At 44.1% G+C, this 20,006-nt stretch overlaps 1 protein-coding gene across 2 annotated transcripts in view; it reads right to left on the bottom strand.

The window, feature by feature from the left end:
• Positions 1–12,330, bottom strand: part of tmem161a (transmembrane protein 161A) — a 45,401-nt gene extending 33,071 nt beyond the window's left edge. For both annotated transcript variants that reach the window (XM_059990958.1, XM_059990959.1), the window contains exons 1-3: positions 12,200–12,330; positions 10,228–10,331; positions 6,244–6,324 (exon numbers count right to left, since the gene is read on the bottom strand). In XM_059990958.1, the coding sequence (XP_059846941.1) occupies positions 6,244–6,324; positions 10,228–10,331; positions 12,200–12,202 (188 nt within the window). In that variant the 5' untranslated portion in view covers positions 12,203–12,330. The remainder of the gene's footprint in view (positions 1–6,243; positions 6,325–10,227; positions 10,332–12,199) is intronic.
• Between the last annotated feature and the right edge of the window lie 7,676 nt (positions 12,331–20,006).

Raw genomic sequence — 20,006 nt, 5'->3', positions numbered from 1 at the left:
TAATTGATTGCATAATCATTCACCCCCTAGAAGTCAGTATTTGTAGATGCACCTTTGGCAACAATTACAGCCTTGAGTCTGTGTGGATAGGTCTCTATCAGTTTTGCACATCTGGATTCTGCAATTTTTCCCCATTCTTCTTTACAAAACTACTCAAGCTCTGGCAGATTGCATGGAGATCATGAGTGAACAACCCTTTTCAAATCCAGCCACAAATTCTTATTTGGATTGAGGTCTGGACTCTGACTTGACCACTCTAGGATATTAACTTTGTTGTTTTTAAGCCATTCCTGTGTAGCTTTTGGTTTTATGCTTGGGGTCACTGTCTTGCTGGAAAACAAACCGCTCAAGTTGCAGTTCTCTTACAGACTGCATCAGGTTTTCCTCCAGGGATTTCCCTGTATTTGGTGCATTCATTTTACCCTCTACCTTCACAAGCCTTCCAGGGCCTGCTGCAGTGAAGCAACCCCACAGCATGATGCAGCCACCATCATGCTTCACAGTAGGGATGGTGTGTTTTTGATGATGTGCAGTGTTTGGTTTATGCCAAACATAGCATTTAGTCTGATGGCCAAAAAGCTCAAATGTTGGTTCATTAGACCATAAAACCTTCATCTCAGCCACTGAAGCTTGTAACTCCTCCAGAGTTGCCATAGGTCCCCAGTGGCCTCCCTCACTCGTCCCCTTCTCGCACGGTCACTCAGTGTTTGAGGCTGGTCTGCTTCTGGCAGATTTACAACTGTGCCATATTCTTTCCATTTCTTGATGATTGACTTAACTATACTCCAAAGGATATTCAGTGACTTGGAAATTTTCTTGCATCCATCTCCTGACTTGTGTTTTTCATTAATCATTTTGCAGAGTTGCTGGAGTGTTCTTTTTCAGCTTCATGGTGTAGTTTTTGCCAGGATACTGACTCACCAGCAGTTGGACCTTTCAGCTACAGCTGTAATTTTACTACAATCAATTGAAACATATTGATGGCAAACGGGTGATCTCCATTTAACTAATAATGTGACTTCTAAAACCAACTGGCTGCACTGGTGATGCTTTGGTATGTCATATCAAGGATAGGGACGAGTGAATATTTGCACAATCAATTATTTTATGTTTTATATTTGTAATTAATTTAGATCACTTTATAGGCAGTGTACAGTCACAAAATAACATCAGCACAAATCCCTGAGTGGCCTGAAGATTGATGACGCATAGGATATTTTCAGGGAGCCATGTTTCCACAAGAACAACCAGTTCCTCTTCACGTGTGGAGTCAGTTGCTGCAAAGTAAATCCAGCTTGTCTCGCGCTGAGTCAGTCGCAGACGAAGACAATCCAGCGTCTCACACTGTCAGCCGCAAACGAAGACAATCCAGCTCGTCTCACGCTGAGTCAGTCGCAGACAGAAACAATCCAGTTGGTCTTCCAGGGAGCAAACACTGGAGATCAGCACCGACGGAAGAGCAGGCCAGCAGGGGCCAGCCCCCAACCCAGCATGGATTCCAGCACAACTGAGGCCACTCAGCTCTGCCACCACTGGTCTCACCAATGAACTGGATTTACAGTATTTGTATTACCAATGTTTAATAAGGCACTGAAATCACAAGACAAACGTTCAAGACATTTGCACCATGTGCTAGACCCAGAGAGGCCACTGCTACCAAACATGCCATTCATCCTATTAGAAGGGTGAGGCTGCTTTGAACCCTCTCCAATGCCAGCACATTCTTTGTTAGATAGGGGGCCTAAAACTGCTCACAATACTCTAAGTGCAGTATAACTAATGCCTTATAAAGCATCAGCATTATTTGACTGATTTTGTTGGAGGGAACCAAAAGGATTGACGAGGACAGGGCAAGAGACATAGTCTACTTGATGTTTAGCGAGGCCTTTGACAGCGTCCCATATGGTAGGCAGGTCCAGAACACTACATCACATGGGTTTCAGGGTGAGCTATCCACTGGAAATGAAAATGGGCTTGCTGGAAGGGTTGTTGTCCAACGATCTGGTCTGTCCGCAGAGGTGTGCTGGATCCCCTGCTGTTTGTCATCAATTTGGAAGAAATTGTAGGTAGTGGGATTCGAAGGTGTGCAGATAGTCTTAATAATAAAAAAGTACAGCACAGACAAAAGCTCTTCAGACAATCTAGTCTCTGCTGGACCATTTAAACTGCTACTACCATCGATCTGTACTTGGACCACTGCCCTCCATATCCCTACCTTCTATGTCTCTTAAATGCTGAAACTGCACTGGCAGCTCATTCCACACTCCCATGAAGAAAGTTTTCCCTCATGTTCCCCCTAAACTTCTCACCTTTTGCCCTTAACCCATAACCTCTAGATGTAGTCTCATCCAACCTCAGTGGCAAAGTGTGGCTATACAACCTCAATTTTGTATACAGTACCTCTATCAAATCTCCTCTGAATCTTCTATGTTCCTAGGAATAAAGTCCTAACGTTTTCAAACTTTCCACATAACTCAGGTTCTCCAGACCCAGCAACAACCTTCTAAATTTTCTCTGTACTCCTTCAACCTTATTTACGTCTATCCTGTAAGGTGACCAAAACTGCACAAAAAAACCCTCCAAATTTGGCCTCACCAATGTCTTATGGAACTTCAACATAACATCCCAACTCCTGTACTTAATACTTTGATTTATGAAGACTAATGTGCCAAAAGCTTTCTTTACGACCCTATCAAGCTGTGACACCACTCTCAATGAATTATGGACCTGTATTGCCAGATCTCTTTGTTCTACCACACTCCGCAGTGTCCGACCGTTCACTGTGAAAGACCTACCCTGGTTGATCCTAATGAAGTGCAACACCTACTCTTGTCTGCATTAAATTACATCAGCCATCTTTCAGCCCAGTTTTTCAGCTGGTCGAGATCCCGCTGCAAGCTATCTTAGTCTTCCTCATTGCCCACTACACCTCCGGTCTTGGTGTCCTTCCCAAATTTACTGATCCAGTTAACCACATTATCAGCCAGATTGTTGACTTAGATGACAAATAATTATGCACCCCGCACTGATCCCTGTGGCACTCCACAGGACACAGGCCTCCAGACAGAGACAACAGCTACCACCATTCTCTGGTTTCTCCCACAAAGCCAATCTCTAATCCAATTTTGCCTAACGAACCTGCTGGAATTCTTTGAGGAAATTACAAGTAGGATAGATAAAGGGGGTGTAGTGGATGTATATTTGGATTTTCAGAAGCCTTTCAAAAAGGTGCCACACATGTGACTGTTTACCAGGTTAAATGCCCACAGTATTACAGGAAAGTTACTGGCATGGTTAGAGCATTAACTGACTGGTAGGAGGCAGTGATTGAGAATAAAAGGATCCTTTTCTGGTTGGCTGTCAGTGACTAGTGGTATTCTGCAGGGGTTGGTGTAGGGACCACTTCTTTTTATGTTTAATATCAATGATTTAGAAGATTGAAGAGATAGCTTTGTGCCAAGTTTGCAGATGATATGAAGATTGGTGGAGGGGTAGGTCGTGTTGAGGAAACAGGAAGGCTGCAGGACTTAGAGAGATTAGAAGGATGTGCAAGGAAGTGGCAAATGAAATACAACGTTGGAAAATGCAAGGTCATGCACTTTATAGAAGAATTAAATTACAGACTATTCTGTACAACAAGGAGAAAATCCAAATATCTGAGATGCAAAGGGACTTGTGAATCCTTGTGCGGAACTTGCAAGTAGAGTCAGTGGTGAGGAAGGCAAATGCAATATTAGCATTCATTTCAAGAGGTCTAGAATTTAAGAGCAGGGATGTAATGCTGAGGCTTTATAAGGCGCTGGTGAGGACTACTCACTTTCAGTATTGTGAACAGTTTTGAGCTCCTCATCTAAAAGATGTGCTGGCATTGGAGAGGGTCCAGAAGAGGTTCACAAGGATGATTCCAGGAATGAAAGGGTTATTATATGACTAATGTTTAATACCTCTGGATCTGTATTCACTGTAATTCAGAAGGATGAGGGAGGATCTCATTGAAACCTTTCGAACATTGAAAGGCCTAGACAGAGTCGATGTGGAAAGGATGTTTCCTACGGTGGGGGAGTCTAGGACAAGACGGCAGAGCCTGAGGATTGAGGGGTGTCCATTTAAAATAGAGATGCAGAGAAATTCTAGAGGGTGGTGAATTTGTTACCAGTGGCAGCTGTGGAGACCAATACAGGTTGGGTGTATTTAAGGTGGAGATCGATAAGTTCTTGATTGGCCACGGCATCAAAGATTACGGACAGAAGGCTAGGGAGTGGGGCTGAGGGTGGGGGCGGGGAAAAAGAACCAGCCATGATTGAATGATGGAGCAGAAATAATGGGCCAAATGGCCTAATTCTGCTCCTATGTATTATGATTATCCTTACCTTTTATTCTAACAGGCACATACAAGGTTTATACTCTCAAAATTTCACTTTGAAGGCCTCACTCACAAAATACACCTGTGTCAGAAAACACCAAAATTAGCAGTGTAGTGGACAGTGAAGAAGGCTGTCTAATCTAGATCACCTGGGGAAGTGGGCGAAAGAATTTCATTCAGAGAAGTGTAATGGGATAGCTATTGAGGGGTGAAACCAGAACATACAGAGCAAATGGTGGGGCACTGGGCAATACCGTTGAACACGGACACCCAGGGCTACACTTGAAGAGTGGTAACACAGGTATACAAGATGATGAAGGATATGTATGTTTTCATTGGATGGGACACTGATATAAGAGTTGGGATGCCTGTTACAGTTGTACAGGGTGTTGAAGACAACACACCCTGGAATATTCTAATCACTGTACCAAAGGATGGATGTGATTAAGTTGGAGAAGGTGCTAATTAAATTCATAACAATGTTGGTAATCCTGGAGGGTTTATGTTTTAAGGAGACTGGATGGGCTGGGGTCGTTTTCCCTGGAGTGAAGGAGGGTGAAGGGAGACAGTACAAAGGTTTATAAAATCATCCTTCGCATAGACCAGATGGACAGGTGGTCTTTTTCCCCCAAGGTAGGTGAGTCTAAGGTTAGGGATCACACATTTAAGGAGAGGAAAAAGATTTAAGAGGAATTTGAGGGACAACTTTCCCTCATACAGAAGGTGGTAGGTATATGGAACAAGCTGCCATAGGAAATGTTTGAGGCAGGTGCAATTACAATGTTTACAAGATATTTGGACAGATACATCATTATGAAAGGTTTAAAGGGATGCGGGCCAAATGCAGGAAATTGGAATAGTTCAGGAAGAGTTACTTTGGTCACGTGGATGTGATGGGCCATAGGGCTATTCCCTGCTCTCCAACTACAAATACAAAGTGAAAATTCAAATACTATTTGACTTCCTAATAGCTGGCTGAATCAACATAACAGCTTTCAGGATCTCAAATTGAATATACCAATGCCCTTGTATGAAAATCTTACAAAGAAAGTAGTGGGTATAGCCTTGTCTATCACAGGTAAAGCCCTCCCACCATTAGGCATATCTATGTGAAACATCATCAAGGACCCCCACCATCCAGGCCATGCTCTCCTCTCACTGCTGCCATCAGGAAGAAGGTATAGAGGCCTTAGGACCAACACCACCAGGTTCAGGAACAGTTAATATCCTTCAAACATCAGCCTCCTGAACAAGAGGGGATAACTTCACTCAACTCAACACTGAACTGTTCCCACAACCTATGTATTCACTTTCAAGGACTCTTCATCTCATATTCTCAATATTTATTGCTTAATTATTTATTATTATTATTAATTCTCTTTTTTTGTATTTGTATGGTTTGTCTTTTGCACATAGGTTGTTTGTCTGACCTGTTGGGTGTGATCTTTCATTAATTTTTTTGTGTTTCTTTGACTTTACCATGATTGCCCGTAAGATAACAAATCTCAGGGTTGTGTATAGTGACATATATGTACTTTGATAATAAATTTACTTATAACTTTGAAAACATTTCTTGAAGTGTGGGCACACTTTTGTAACCCCCACCCCACAGGAATTGTACCAGAATCTATGGAATTTTGGAGATTGACAACCTGTTGCAACTATCAGTTTCAAAATTTTGAGATTTTGTGATATTTATCAAGTGCTTAGAATTTATCAACTTTCAGGCTCAAAAAACGCATCGGTATTAGTAAAAGAGAAATCATCTTTTTTCATTTCCTTCCTGGGTTCATGGTTCACCCACAGCTTCCTCCTCACTGTCAGAGGGAAGTGGATCTAATCAGGAATTATTCTCAGGCTTATGCCAAAACTCCACCAACCTGTCTCTTCTCAGCCTCGGCTTCTGCTTTCCGGCTAGGGCTCGAAGTTCGTCATCTGATGGATGCTTAAATCTGAAGAGACTGCAACAAAGTAGAAGGCACAGTAAGATTTGTCAGATGTACATTGAACATACAGCAAAATATAACATATATAACATATAACAATCACAGCACGGAAACAGGCCATCTCGGCCCTCCTAGTCCGTGCCGAACTCTTAATCTCACCTAGTCCCACCTACCCGCACTCAGCCCATAACCCTCCACTCCTTTCCTGTCCATATACCAATCCAATTTTACCTTAAATGACACAACTGAACTGGCCTCTACTACTTCTACAGGAAGCTCATTCCACACAGCTGTCACTCTCTGAGTAAAGAAATACCCCCTCATGTTTCCCTTAAACTTCTGCCAACTCTCAAATCATGTTCTCTCGTTTGAATCTCCCCTACTCTCAATGGAAACAGCCTATTCATGTCAACTCTATCTATCCCTCTCAAAATTTTAAATACCTCGATCAAATCCCCCCCCCTCAACCTTCTACGCTCCAATGAATAGAGACCTAACTTGTTCAACCTTTCTCTGTAACTTAAGTGCTGAAACCCAGGTAACATCCTAGTAAATTGTCTCTGCACTCTCTCTAATTTATTGATATCTTTCCTATAATTCGGTGTCATTTGCAGTCCAAGGACGTGCTGGGCAGGCTGCAAGTGTTGCCACGCTTCTGGTGCCAACATAGCAAGTCCACTACTCACTAACCCTGACCTTTATGTCTTTGGAATGTGTGAAGAAACCAGAGCAACTGACCCACATGGTCACAGAGAGAACGTACAGACAGTGGCGGGAATTGAGCCCTGATTGGTGGCACTATAATGGGTTAACTGCAACACTACCATGCCGCTCATCTGAAATCACAAATCCTGTGGGGCAAGTGAGAGCACAAAGGGTTTGAATTTATAAACGTCAGATCAGGTACAAGTCGGGTTACAGGTTATACCCCAGGCTGGGGGTGAAGTGGGTTTGTTGTAGATGGGGGGGGGAGGGGGGTCATGGTGGAGAAAACAGGAACAAGAATGTGGGAAGATGATGGTGATATGTCATTCAGTAGAGGAGAAAGAGGAGAAAGCCCCTGTTTATACCTGCTGCTGCTCTATATATATGTGGTTAAATAACCTACGAATAGACACTTCTGTATCTAGTGTCATTTTATTGACATATTATCAATCATGTATATAAGCTATATTACATTTTTTATATTTATTGCATTTTTATTATTACTGTGTTTTTTTTAATCTTATTATGTTCTTTTTCTGAGTAACAATTATTTTGTTCTCCCCTACACTTGTGTACTGGAAATGACATTAAACGATCCTGAATTTAGCACCAATTCCTATTCTCATTGGGAATCCAGTGGGTCCAGGAACGTACTGCAGCTAACTGGTCAGGTTACTGTGCCACCAAAACACTAATCTATTGTAAAGGAGAACTGGTGTAAAGGTGCAGCAAAGTCCTCGCTGTAGTTAATTGGTGGAATATTTCCACACAAGGAAAGTCTGGGAAACTTCCCCTTCCAACCCAGGGATCAGACACTGTGTGGATTCAATACCTAGTCCAGCTCGCTCTGCACTGTCCTGGGCCACATCTCTAGCCCAGCTGGGGAAGATTCAGTATGTCATCAAAAAGTCTAACACATTTCTGCAGATTGTACCATGAAGAATATTTGACTGTTTGCATCACCGTCTGGTATGGAGGCAGCAATGTACAGGATTGGAGAAAGCTGTAGAGGGTTGTAAACTCAGCCAACTCCATCATGGGCATTAGCCTCCCCAACACCAAAGATATTTTCAAAAGGTGTTGCCTCAAGAAGACAGGACCCATCATGACCATTCATCTTATGTATGCCCCTTCAGATTTCATAAACCTTTGTACGGTCTGTAATGAATAAACTCTTCTCGGGATGACATTTTGATAACAAACTCTGCCATTTTCTTCAGGGATGATGCCTGGGCTAGAACAGTGGTATTCATATCCCTGGGTTACACAGAGAAATTGATGGTAGCAGAACTTTGCATTCTCAATGGCCATAGGATTGATTTCAATGGTACAAAACTACTGTGCCACGCCAATGGCGGAAATCTGATTGGATGAGGACTAAGTACTCAGGAGGAATACACTATGGGGGGTATAAATACCACTGGACTAGACATTACCCCTGCTGAAGATGGCAGACTTTGTCATTGAAACATTGGTTACAATCGATACCTGTATCCGGCTGGAAGCCCAAGGGTAGTTTATTCATCATATACACCAGGAAAGCATGAGATCCTTTTTCTCTGTAAGGTCACCTCTTGTGTTCCAGGGAAAATGTCACAGCCTAACCAGTCTCTCCCTTACAAGCCAAGCCCTCCAGTCCCAGTAACATCCTCCATAAGTAACATCCATAAGTGACATGAACTGCCACGTTTCACCAACACCTTGCACAGTTGTAACACAATATCCCCATTCCTGTGCTCAAAAGTTCAAAGTAAAATTTATTATCAGAGTGCATACACGTCACCACACATGTACAACCCTGAAATTTGTTTTCTGCAGGCAAATCTACAGAACCATGACTGTAAACAGGATCAATGGACAACAAACTGTGCAAATGCAGATACAAATAAATAGCAATGCTCTGTCAAACGAAGGCAAGCATACCAAGCCACACTGCCTACCTCCACCTGCCACTTTCAGGGAAATAAGTACTGTGTCTCTGTTCTACAAAACTTATTCACTGTGCAAGTCCTGTCCTAGGATATGGACCAGGACACTGGCCCACACACCCACTCTTGGGAATAGTGTTTTAGGATTCATTCCCAGGAGTGTATGGGATGTCAAGGAGGGGTAACGCCTCAGGTGAAGGGGTACATCCAGTACAATCTGGGGAGCTCACACACTTCTGATTCCCATTGGACACTCAAATCTAACATAAGGCTCCAATTAACCGTTTGGATGTGATAGCGGTCACACCAAGGTAAGGCAGGATAACCCAGGGCCTGTCCTGGTAGACAGAGGGCCTCATATCCCAGTGAGACAGGGACATGCCTGTCCTAGCATGTGAAGTCAGCTCTGGCAGACTGGATGAATGAGGTCTACAGTGAGATCCAAATGGCCAGGAAAGTGGTTCTGCAACAATCTGTGGAGAGCGATAGGCATCTCAAGGCACAAAAGAAGTCATGGTCACCCACTGCAACTAAGGAAGACCCCAGTTTGCGAAGACTACTCTTACCACTGTACCCAGACTTCCGAGGACAAGACAGTGGAACTTCCCCAGTTTAACGGCTTTTCCACTTTAAAGAACTCTCCCGTCGTCGGATACAACAGACAACCAACACCACAATTCAATCACGTGCACGGCACCCCTTGCACTAAAGCCTTGTCTAATTTGATTGAGCCATCAGAGGGTTTCTGATAAGCTCTGAACCTGTGCAAGAACTGGCACGAATCAACAGAATTAACAAACCACATCTGAAAGGAACTGAGCGGACACATCCAGAGCAACACACACAAAATGCTGGAGAAACTCAACAGGTCAGGCGGCATCAATGGAGAGGAATAAACAGTTGATGTTACTGGATGAAATCCTTCATCAGTACTGGAATGGAAGAGAGAAGCTAGAATGGAAGGAGGTGGAAGGAGAGTACAAGCTGAAAGGTGATAGGTGAAACCAGGTGAGGAAGAAGGTGTGTGGGTGAGGATATAGAAACAAGCTGGGAGTTGATAGGTGGAAAAGTTAAGTGACTGGAGAAGAAGGAATCAGATTGGAGAGGAGAGTGGACCATGGCAGAAAAGGAAGGAGGAAGGGCTCCTGGGGGAGGTGGAAGAGGTAAAGTGGACCATGGGAGAAAGGGTACCAAAGACGTGTGATGGGCAGGTGATAAGAAGAGAAAGGGTGAGAGGGGAGCCAGAATGGGAAAGGAACTCTAACTCTCACCAAACAGATCTCACCTGCCATTGCAGAGTAACCAGCGACCGATGGAGTAATGAGGCACCAGTCTCTGCATGAGAGAAGCCATCAGTAGACTCACAACAAGCTGAACGCCTATTACACCCTGGTAAGAGACAAAATTCATTCATGTATTACAGAAAGAACAGCAAGATTAGCTTTCAACACACAAAATGTGAGGGAACTCAACAGGTCAGACAGCATCTATGGAAATGAATAAACAGTCAACATTTTGGGCAGAAACACTTCCAAAGATGCTGCCTGACCTGTTGAGTTCCTCCAGAATTTTGTGTGTAAGCCCTAGATTTCCAGCACCTGCAGAATCTCATGTTTAAAATTAGCCTTCAACTTCTTTTTGTTACTCTGAATGGAAGAGTCTAGTTTCTACATTAATATCCATTCCCAAATCCTTCCTTACAATGTCCAATTTCCAGATTTGTGGAAGATGCTTTTGAAATGCAGTCACTTCAGAGTTAGCCAGAACATATCGACCCTTTGGTCCACAATGTGGTGCCTACCTATATTCCACGATCAGTCTGATCTTTTCTCCGATACAGCCCATTTCCCTTTCATCCATGCGCCTATCCAAGAGCATTTTACATGTTGCTGTAACTGCCTCTACCAGCACCCACCTCTGACATCCTCCCTACACTTTTCTCCATTCAGCTCATCTGTTCTAAATGGAGCCTGAAGACCTGCACTCAATGATTTAGCAAAAGCTGGGAGGTGAATTCTCCACCTTGATTTCTGAACAGTCCCTGAACCCATGAACACCAGCTTGTTATTCATTTTCACATACTATTTATTTTGTAATTTATAGTAATCTTATATCTTGGCATTGTACTGCTGCCGCTAAACACCATATTTCACATTGTATAAAATGGTGGTAATAAACCTGTTTCTGACTGAATGTGGGCTGCCAAAGCACAATGACCCTTGGCTTAGTAATGCTGGCATTTCACAATCAGAATCAGAATCCAGTCTAGTATCACTGGCATATGTGAAATTTGTTACGCGGCAGCAGTACGGTGCAATGTAATAATTGTAAACTACAGTAAATATATACTGTATATTAAAAAGTTAAATGAGTAGAAAGAGAAAAAAAAAGTAGTGAGTTTCATTGTTCATTCAAAAATCAGATGGCAGAGAAAGGGCTATTCCTAAATCATTGTGTGCCTTCAGGCTCCTGAACCTCCTCCTTGATGGTAACAATGAGAAGAGGGTATGTCCTGGGTGGGGAGCCCTTAATGATGGATGCCACCTTTGTGAGGCATCACTCCTTGAAGATGTCCTGGATGCTGGGGAGGCTGGTGGTTTTGTAGATTTATGGAAGTGTGAGTGTGCCACGTGGAAGACGACAATTAATTCCACGGCCTAGAGCACCTGTCAGACTTTCCACAAGAAGGACCAAATGTGGCTAATCAGAACTCCCTGCAAGAGAGTTCCTGGCCCCGCCTCTCTCTGGCTGGAAGCATCATTCAGCCGCCGAGGGTCCCAAGCCCGGCTGCGAAAGGGGTTGAGCATAGGGCTAGCAGCACCCAAAGTTACAGAAAGGCCAGCAGAAGCTCCGGGCAGAGGAAGGATTTTCGCCTAGGCGTGTAGATGTGCTACACCTGGATTTGAAAGACTGCTCAGGACAGAGCTGCTGTTGGCTGCCTATGCCCCAGTAGGGTGATACAGTTAGGCCATGATCTCCCTATGGGTGACCCCTGCACTCATCCACATCTTGGCTTCAAATTAATATTCTAATCAGACAATATTTTCCTTTACAGCCGCTGGTCTCGTACTGACCGGACCGGCAGACGGAGGGCGGGGGTGTTCCGTGCTTCACCTTTGACCCATGACCACCTGCAGGTAGAGGGTCATTTGAGCCGTACCATACGCATTTGACTCTCCAGTGGCGGTGGTGTGAGCCACGCCGTTAACACGCGTCCGGTCGGTGGTCCCGCTCCTCCCCCCACATGCTCCGCTCACCATCTCTCGGCCGCCGCTCGCCGATCCCTTCACCACCCGTCACGGCAGCAACGGAGCCGCCACCGACTACCCGGCAAACTCCGGCCGACTTCACCGACGACTGACAGCTCGGCCGACCAATCACATCGCCAGTCTCTGTCCAATTGCCGTGTTTGGTGACCATTCATATCGTCGAGAACTCGATTGTCTCTACCCTCCGGTTCTTTAGCCAATCACAGCGTTAAGAGGGCGGCAGTTTCGTTCCAACCAATCACCTCTCACTTTGATGGCAGGCTGGTATAGAACGGGGGACGCAGTGCGGATGCTGGTGCACAGCATTCTGGGAGTAGTAGTTCCACATTATTAAGCAGCCGGTCTGAAACGCCACAGGTCACCGATGAACTTCAAATCTCAGAGCACTTTGGATAGGCGCGCATGTGCGCATTCTTGATGAGATTATTATATTAAGTTATTAACTGGTGATAAATCAGCTCTGAATGCGCCCGGCATCGTCTGTGCACTTGCATCAGGTGACTCTGATATTCCGCATTCCCATAAAAGGAGACAATTCAGGAGCGTTTAAAGGGCCAGATGAGGCTTATTTTTGGCCGAACTAGCTGGCGGGGGTCTCTTCGCGACGCTCGTTCCCGTCTGCAGGAAAAGGCTCCGATGCACGAGTCCATGTCTGCACAGTTGCAATGAGAAGTTACTCACACCATCATCACAGGCACATAACTTTAGTTACAGCAGTCACAAGAAAAAATACATTTTTACAAGGCAATGTTTTAAATTGTAAACGCAGCCGCGGTCTCTTCGCTCCTTCGCATCCAATAGAGAAAGGGGTGAACTTTGTCTGATTCTGTGGGTCAGAATCAAGTTTAATATCACCGGCACACGTCGTGAAATGTGGTGTTCTGCGGCAGCAATACATTGCAATGCATAAAATAGGAAACTATGACACATATATACACATACACACATGTAAATATACACACACACACACACACTCACACACATGTATAACGATTTAGGAACAGCTTCTTCTCCATCAGATTTCTGTTTGGACAATGAACCCATGAACACTACCTCACTATTTTTCTTTCTGTTTGCATTGCTTTTTTCATATCTATATACTTTATTACTATGCATAACCTGGGCCTCTGTACTTCCCTCTGCAATTGAATCCTTGACTTCCTAACTATAAGACCACAATCTGTGTGGATTGGTGATAACATCTCCTCCTCGCTGATGATCAACACTGGTGCACCTCAGGGGTGTGTGCTTAGCCCACTGCTCTGTATACACATGACTGGGTGGCTAGGCATGGTTCTATAAATTTGCTGAAGATATGAACATTGTTGGTAGAATCTCAGCTGGTGACGAGAGGGCGTACAGGAGTAAGATATTGCCAACTAGTGAAGTGGTGCCACAGCAACAATCTGGTACTCAATGTTAGTAAGACAAAAGAGCTGATTGCAGACTTCAGGAAGGGTAAGATGAAGGAACACATACTAATCCTCATAGGAGGGATCAGAAGTGGAGAGAGTGAGCAGTTTCAAGATCTCTGAGGATCTAACCTGGTCCCAACACATTGATGCAGCTACAAAGAAGACAAGACAATGACTATATTTCACTAGGAGTTTGAAGAGATTTGGTATGTCAACAAATACACTCAAAAACTTCTATAGATGTACTGCCGAGAGCATTCTGACAGGCTGCATCACTGTCTGGTATGGGAGGGGCTACTGCAAAGGACCAAATCTGTAGAAGGTTGTAAATCTAGTCAGCCCCATCTTTGGTACTAACCTACAAAGTACCCAGGACACCTTCAGGGAGCAGTGTCTCAAAAAGGCAGTGTCCATTATTAAGGACCTCCAGCACCCAGGACATGCCCTTTTCTCACTGTTATCATCAGGTAGGAGGTACAGAAGCCTGAAGACACACACTCAGCAATTCAGGAACAGCTTCTTCTCCTCTGCCATCCTATTCCTAAATGGACATTGAACATTTGGACACAACCTCACTTTTTTAATATACAATATTTCTGTTTTTTGCACAATTTTTAATCTATTCAATGTACATATACTGTAATTGATTTAATTATTTTTTTCTCTTCTGTATTATACATTGCATTGAACTGCTACTGCTAAGTTAACAAATTTCACTTTACATGCCGGTGATAATAAACCTGATTCTGACACTGTACTGCTGCAGTAAAACAACAAATTTCACATCATATGCCAGTGATATTAAACCAGATGCTGATTCTGATTTTGAGTACTTTCTTATTAGAGGGGTCGTGCTGAAGAATCCTTTCTTTCCATCCTAATGAAGGATCTCGGTGCAAAATGTTGACTGTTTACTCCTATTTATAGTCATTGTCTGACCTGTAGAGTTCATCATTTTGTGTGTGTTGCTGAAGATTTCCAGCATTTGCAGAGTCTGTTGTGTTTATCGGTACTGAGAGAGTTCTCCTTTGTTACTGCACCGGGAGAGTCGGCCTGACTTGGCAGATACAATTCTTTCTCACTAACTAAGCATTCTTTGGGTGCCCGTTCATTTGGAGTGTTTAGAGGGGCTTTGGCTCACTGGGCTTGTCTGAGCTACATCATCTTGTAAGATATTGTCTCTCTGTCCTTATTTGTTCATTCCTCATCCATTAGGGCAGAGATGATTAGTGAGAACAGCTCCGGGGTAGAGTGTTCTACTGTGTGTGGGATGTGGGAAGTCTGGGAGACGTCCACTCTCCCAGATAAACACATCTGCACCAGCTGCACTGAGTTGCAGCTCCTGACAGAACCAGAGCTGCAGCTCGATGACTTTTGACTCATACGGGAGAATGAGGAGGCGATGGATAGAAGCTACAGGGAGGTACTCACCTCTAGATTGCTGGAGACAGGTAACTGGGTGACTGTCAGGGGAAGGAGAGGAAATGCACAGACAGTGCTGAGTACACCTGTGGCCATTCACCTCAATAATAAGAATACAACTTTAGATACTATGAGAGGGGGCGACCTAGCAAGTAGGAGCCAAAATAACCGGCTCTTTGGCACTGAGTCTGGTGCTGTGCCTCAGAAGAGCAGGGAGGTGAAGAGGACTGCAGAGTTGATAGGAGATTCCTCAGTCAGAGGAACAGAGGTGAAGTTCTGTGGGCATGATAGTGACATCTGGATGGTATATTACCTCCCTGGTGCCAGGGGCAGGGATGTCTTGGATTGATTCTACGGCATTCTCAAGCATGAGGGTGAACAGCCAGAAGTTGGTGCATATTCTCTCCACTGTCATACATAGACAAGGTGAAAAGGTCCTGAAGAGCGATTTTAGGGAGCTAGGTAGAAATCTGAGAAACAGGACCTCCTGGGTGGTAATCGCTGCCTGTACTATGTGCCAGAGAGGGTAAGAATAGAATGATTTGGGAGGTGAATGTGTGGCTGAGGAACTGGTGCAGGGGGCAGGGGTTCAGATTTATGGATCATTGGGATATCTTCTGGGGAGGGTATGACATGTAAAAATGGAACAGGTTACACCTGAACCAGAGGGTTCCAACATTTTTGAGGGCAGGTTGGCTAGAGTTGTTTGAGTGGGTTTAAACTATTTTGTCAGGGGAATGGGAACTGAAGAGATAGTGCTAAAGATGAGTAGCTAAAGATGAACAGAGCCAATGTGTAATAAGGAGAGGCTGATGATAGGGCAATATTGCAGTCAACAGGATGAGTTGCAATGTAAAAGATGGACAAAATCGAAAAGGACTGAAGATGTTATATTTGAATATAAGGAATAAGGTAGAAGAACTTGTAGCACAGTTTGGCAGGTGTGATGTTGTAGGCTTCACCAAATCATGGTAGAAAGAAGATTACAGCTGGATGCCTAATGTCCAAGGGTACACATTTTATTGTAAGGACAGGTAGGAAGGCAGAGGGGGTGGTGTTGCTCTGTTGGTAAAAAATGAAATTAAATCATTTGAAAGAGGTGAGATAGGGTCAGTGGGTGTTGAATCATTGTGGATAGAGCTAAGAAGCTGCAAGGGTAAATAGACCCTGATGGGAATTATATACAGACCCCCAAACAGAAGTAAGGATGTGGTCTACAAATTACAGAGGTAACAGAAAATGCACGCCAAAAAGGCAATGTTACAGTAGTCATGGGGGATCACAATATGTAGGTAGATTAGGAACGTTAGGTTGGTGTGGGATTCCTAGAGGGCCTATGAAATGCCATTGTAGAGCAGCTCGTGGTTGAGCCCACTAAGGGATTAGCTATTCTGGATTGGGTGTTGTGCAAGGGGAAAAGGCAAGTCATCATAATATGATCGAATTCACCCTGATATTTGAGAAGGGGAGGCTAAAGTCATATGTATTGGTATCACAGTGGAATAAAGGGAATTACAAAGGCAAGAGAGAGGAGTTGGCCAAAATTGATTGGAAAGGAACTCTGGCAGGGATGGCAGCAGAGCAGCAATGGCTGGAATTTCTGGAAGCATTTCCGAAGGCACAGGATATATACATCCCAAAGAGAAAGAAGTATTCTAAAGGAAAGATCATGGCTAATAAGAGAAGTCAAAAGGGAAGTTAAAGGATTGGGAAGCTTGCAAATGCCAACAGAAGGCAAGTAAAAACTCATGAAGAAGATAAAGATGGAATAGGAAAGTAAGCTAGCCAATAATATCAAAGAGGATACCAAAAGTTTCATCAGAAAGAGTAAAGTGTAAAAGAGAGGTGAGAGTGTGTATTGGACTCCTGGAAAATGATGGTGGAGAGGTAGTAATGGGGAACAAGGAAATGGTGGACAAACTGAATAAGTATTTTGCATCAGTCTTCACTGTGGAAGACAATAGCAGTATGGTGGAAGTTCCAGGTGTTGGGGGTCTAGGAAGAATGCTCTTGGGAAACTGAAAGATCTGAAGATAGATAAGTCACCTGGATCAGAAGTGACAGGTGGAATGCAGTGTCGAGAAGTGTATGGTTATGCACTTTGGCAGAAAAAATAAAAGAGCTGACTATTTTCCAAATGGAGAAAAAATACAAAAAACTGAGGTGTAAAGGGACTTGGGAGTCCTTGTGCAGGATTCCCTGAAGGTTAATTTGAAGGTTGAGCCTATGATGAGGAAAGCAAATGCAATGTTACCATTCAAGTCAAGTCGTCACTTTTATTGTCATTTCGATCATAACTGCTGGTACAGTGCACAGTAAAAATAAGACTTTTTTCAGGACCATGGTGTTACATGACACAGTACAAAAACTACACTGAACTACATTAAAAAAACAACACAGGAAAAGCTACAGTAGACTACAGACCTACACAGGACTGCATAAAGTGCACAAAAACAGTGCAGGCATTACAACAGTCCTCATTTCAAGAGGATTTGAATATAAAAGCAAGGATGTAATGTTGAGACTTTATGAAGCACTGGTGAGGCCTCACTTGGAGTATTGTGAGCAGGTTTGGGCCCCTTAGAAAGGGTGCTGAAACTGGAGAGCGTGCAAAGAAGGTTCGCAAAAATAATTCCAGGATTGAATGGCATGTCATATGAAGAGTATTTGATGGCTCTGGGCACGTATTCACTGGATTCAGAATGAGGGGTGACCTCATTGAAACCTATCAAATGGTGAAAGGCCTTGATAGAGTTGATGTGGAGAGGATGTTTCCTATGGTGGGAGAATCTAAGACCAGAGGCCACAGCCTCAAAACAGAGAGGCCATCTTTTAGAACGGAAATGAGGAGGAATTTCTTTAGCCAAAGAGCAGTGAATCTGTGGAATTCATTGCCACAGGCAGCTGTGGAGGCCAAATTTGTATGTACAAACGTTTGTATATTTAAGGCAGAGGTTGATAGGTTCTTGATTGGTCTGGGCATGAAGGGATATGGGGAGAAGGCAGGAGATTGAGGCTGAGAGGAAAAATGGATCAGCCATGATGAATAGGTGGAGCAGTCTCAGTAGATGTTCTCCTGCGCACCACTGATGTAACGTGTGGTTATTTGAGTTACAGTCACCTTCCTGTCAGCTTCAACCAGCCTGGCTGTTCTCCTCTGGCCTCTCTCAATAACAAGGCATTATCACCCACAGAACTGCCACTCACTGGATGCTTTTTGTTTCTCACATCATTCTCTGTAAACTCTACAGACTGTGGTGTGTGAAAACCTCAGGAGATCAGCAGTTTCTGAGATAATCAAACCATTTGGCATCAAAAACCGTTCCACAGACAAAGTCACTTGGATCATATTTCTACCTCATTCTAATGTTTGGTCGCAACAACAACTGAACTTCTTGAGCTGTCTGAATGCTTTTATGTGTGGAGTTGCTGCCAGGTGATTGGCTGATTAGATATTTGCATTAATGAGCAGGTGTACAGATGTACCTAATAAACTGACCACAGAGTGTATATAAAATAATGCAAAAGGGTGCAAAAAATAGTGAGTTCATGGATGGAGAAACAGTCAATTTCTCAGTAGTGCTGGAAGGGTATGAAGTCACATCCCCAATCCACCTGCTCAAACCTTTGGGCTATTCCTTCTTCAACAGAGCAAGTGTTAACAACCACACCACAGCAGCTGGATACTCAGAGTGGAGCAGGGGTGAATACAGAGCAAGATCCCACCAGCTCCTCCATGACAAACTATTAGTTTTATTCAGGGGATGTTGGGATATTTCACAATTTTAGCAGAGTAAAGAAATGGGCACATGTGGGGAAAAGCAGCTGGTACTGCATCCAGTGCTCCAGGGAAGTGCTGGGATGCTGTCCTCACATCCTGGCACATGAGGGGCATGAGCTGGTCACAGTGCTGCAGGCAGAGTCTTCAGGTCGCCTCTTCAAACACATTCACACTCTTCTGCTTCCTCTGCACATTGAGACAACACAGTTCCCTCAGCTGCTTGCTAGATGTTTCTCCAGAACACAGTCTGAACAACAAAGTAAGTGCTGTAGTAGCTGGCAGAAACCAAACCCCCCTCCTCTCTCTCTCTCTCTCTCTCTCTCTCTCTCTCTCTCTCTCTCTCTCTCTCTCTCTCTCTCTCTCTCTCTCCCCCTCCCTCTCTCTTTTCCTACCATCCCTCTATCTCTCTCTTTCTATCCTCATTTCTCTCTCCACCCCTCTCTCTTTGACCTCCTTCCCCCTCTCTCTCAACCATCCTTGTCTCGTTTCCCCCATCTCTCTCTCTTCTTTCTTTCTCTCTCTCCTCTGTCTTTGTGTCTCTGTCTCTGTTTTTCCTTTCTCTCTGTCTTTCTGTCTCCCTCTCTCAGTCTCTTCAAGTGAACAGTTTTTAAATAGAAAACATGAGAAAGTCTGAAGATGCCGGAAATCAAAATATCACAACGAAACTGCTGAAGGAACTCAGCAGGTCAGGCAGCATCAATGGAAAAGAGTAACCAGTTGACATTTTGGGCCAAGACCCTTCTTCAGGAGTGAGAAGTAAGGCAGAAGATGCCACAATAAAAAGATGGGTGGGAAAGGTTAAGGGCTGGAGTAGAAAGAATCTGACAAGAGAGGAGAGTGAACAATGGGAGAAAGGGAAGGGGGAGGGGACCCAGGGGAAAGTAATAGCAGGTGAGAAGAAATGAAAGGTCAGAATGGGGAACAGAGGAAGGCTGGGGGTGGGGGAAAGAACTTGATCACTGGAAGGAGAAACTGATATTCATGCCATCAGGTTGGAGGATGCACAGATGGAATATAAGGTTTTACTCCTCCACCCTGAGGATGCCCCCCCCCTTGGCTCAGGAGGAGGCTATGGTTTGATACATCGGAACAGGAACGGGAATCAAATTAAAATGTTTGGCCACAGGCAAGCTCTGCTTGTGGTGGACAGTCTGGAGGTGCTCAACAAAATGGTCCC

This window comes from Hypanus sabinus, chromosome 16, assembly GCF_030144855.1.
Source record: "Hypanus sabinus isolate sHypSab1 chromosome 16, sHypSab1.hap1, whole genome shotgun sequence".
Lineage (NCBI taxonomy): Eukaryota > Metazoa > Chordata > Chondrichthyes > Myliobatiformes > Dasyatidae > Hypanus > Hypanus sabinus.
The sequence above is the reverse complement of the archived record's forward strand: the minus strand, read 5'-3'. Positions and strand labels throughout refer to the sequence as shown.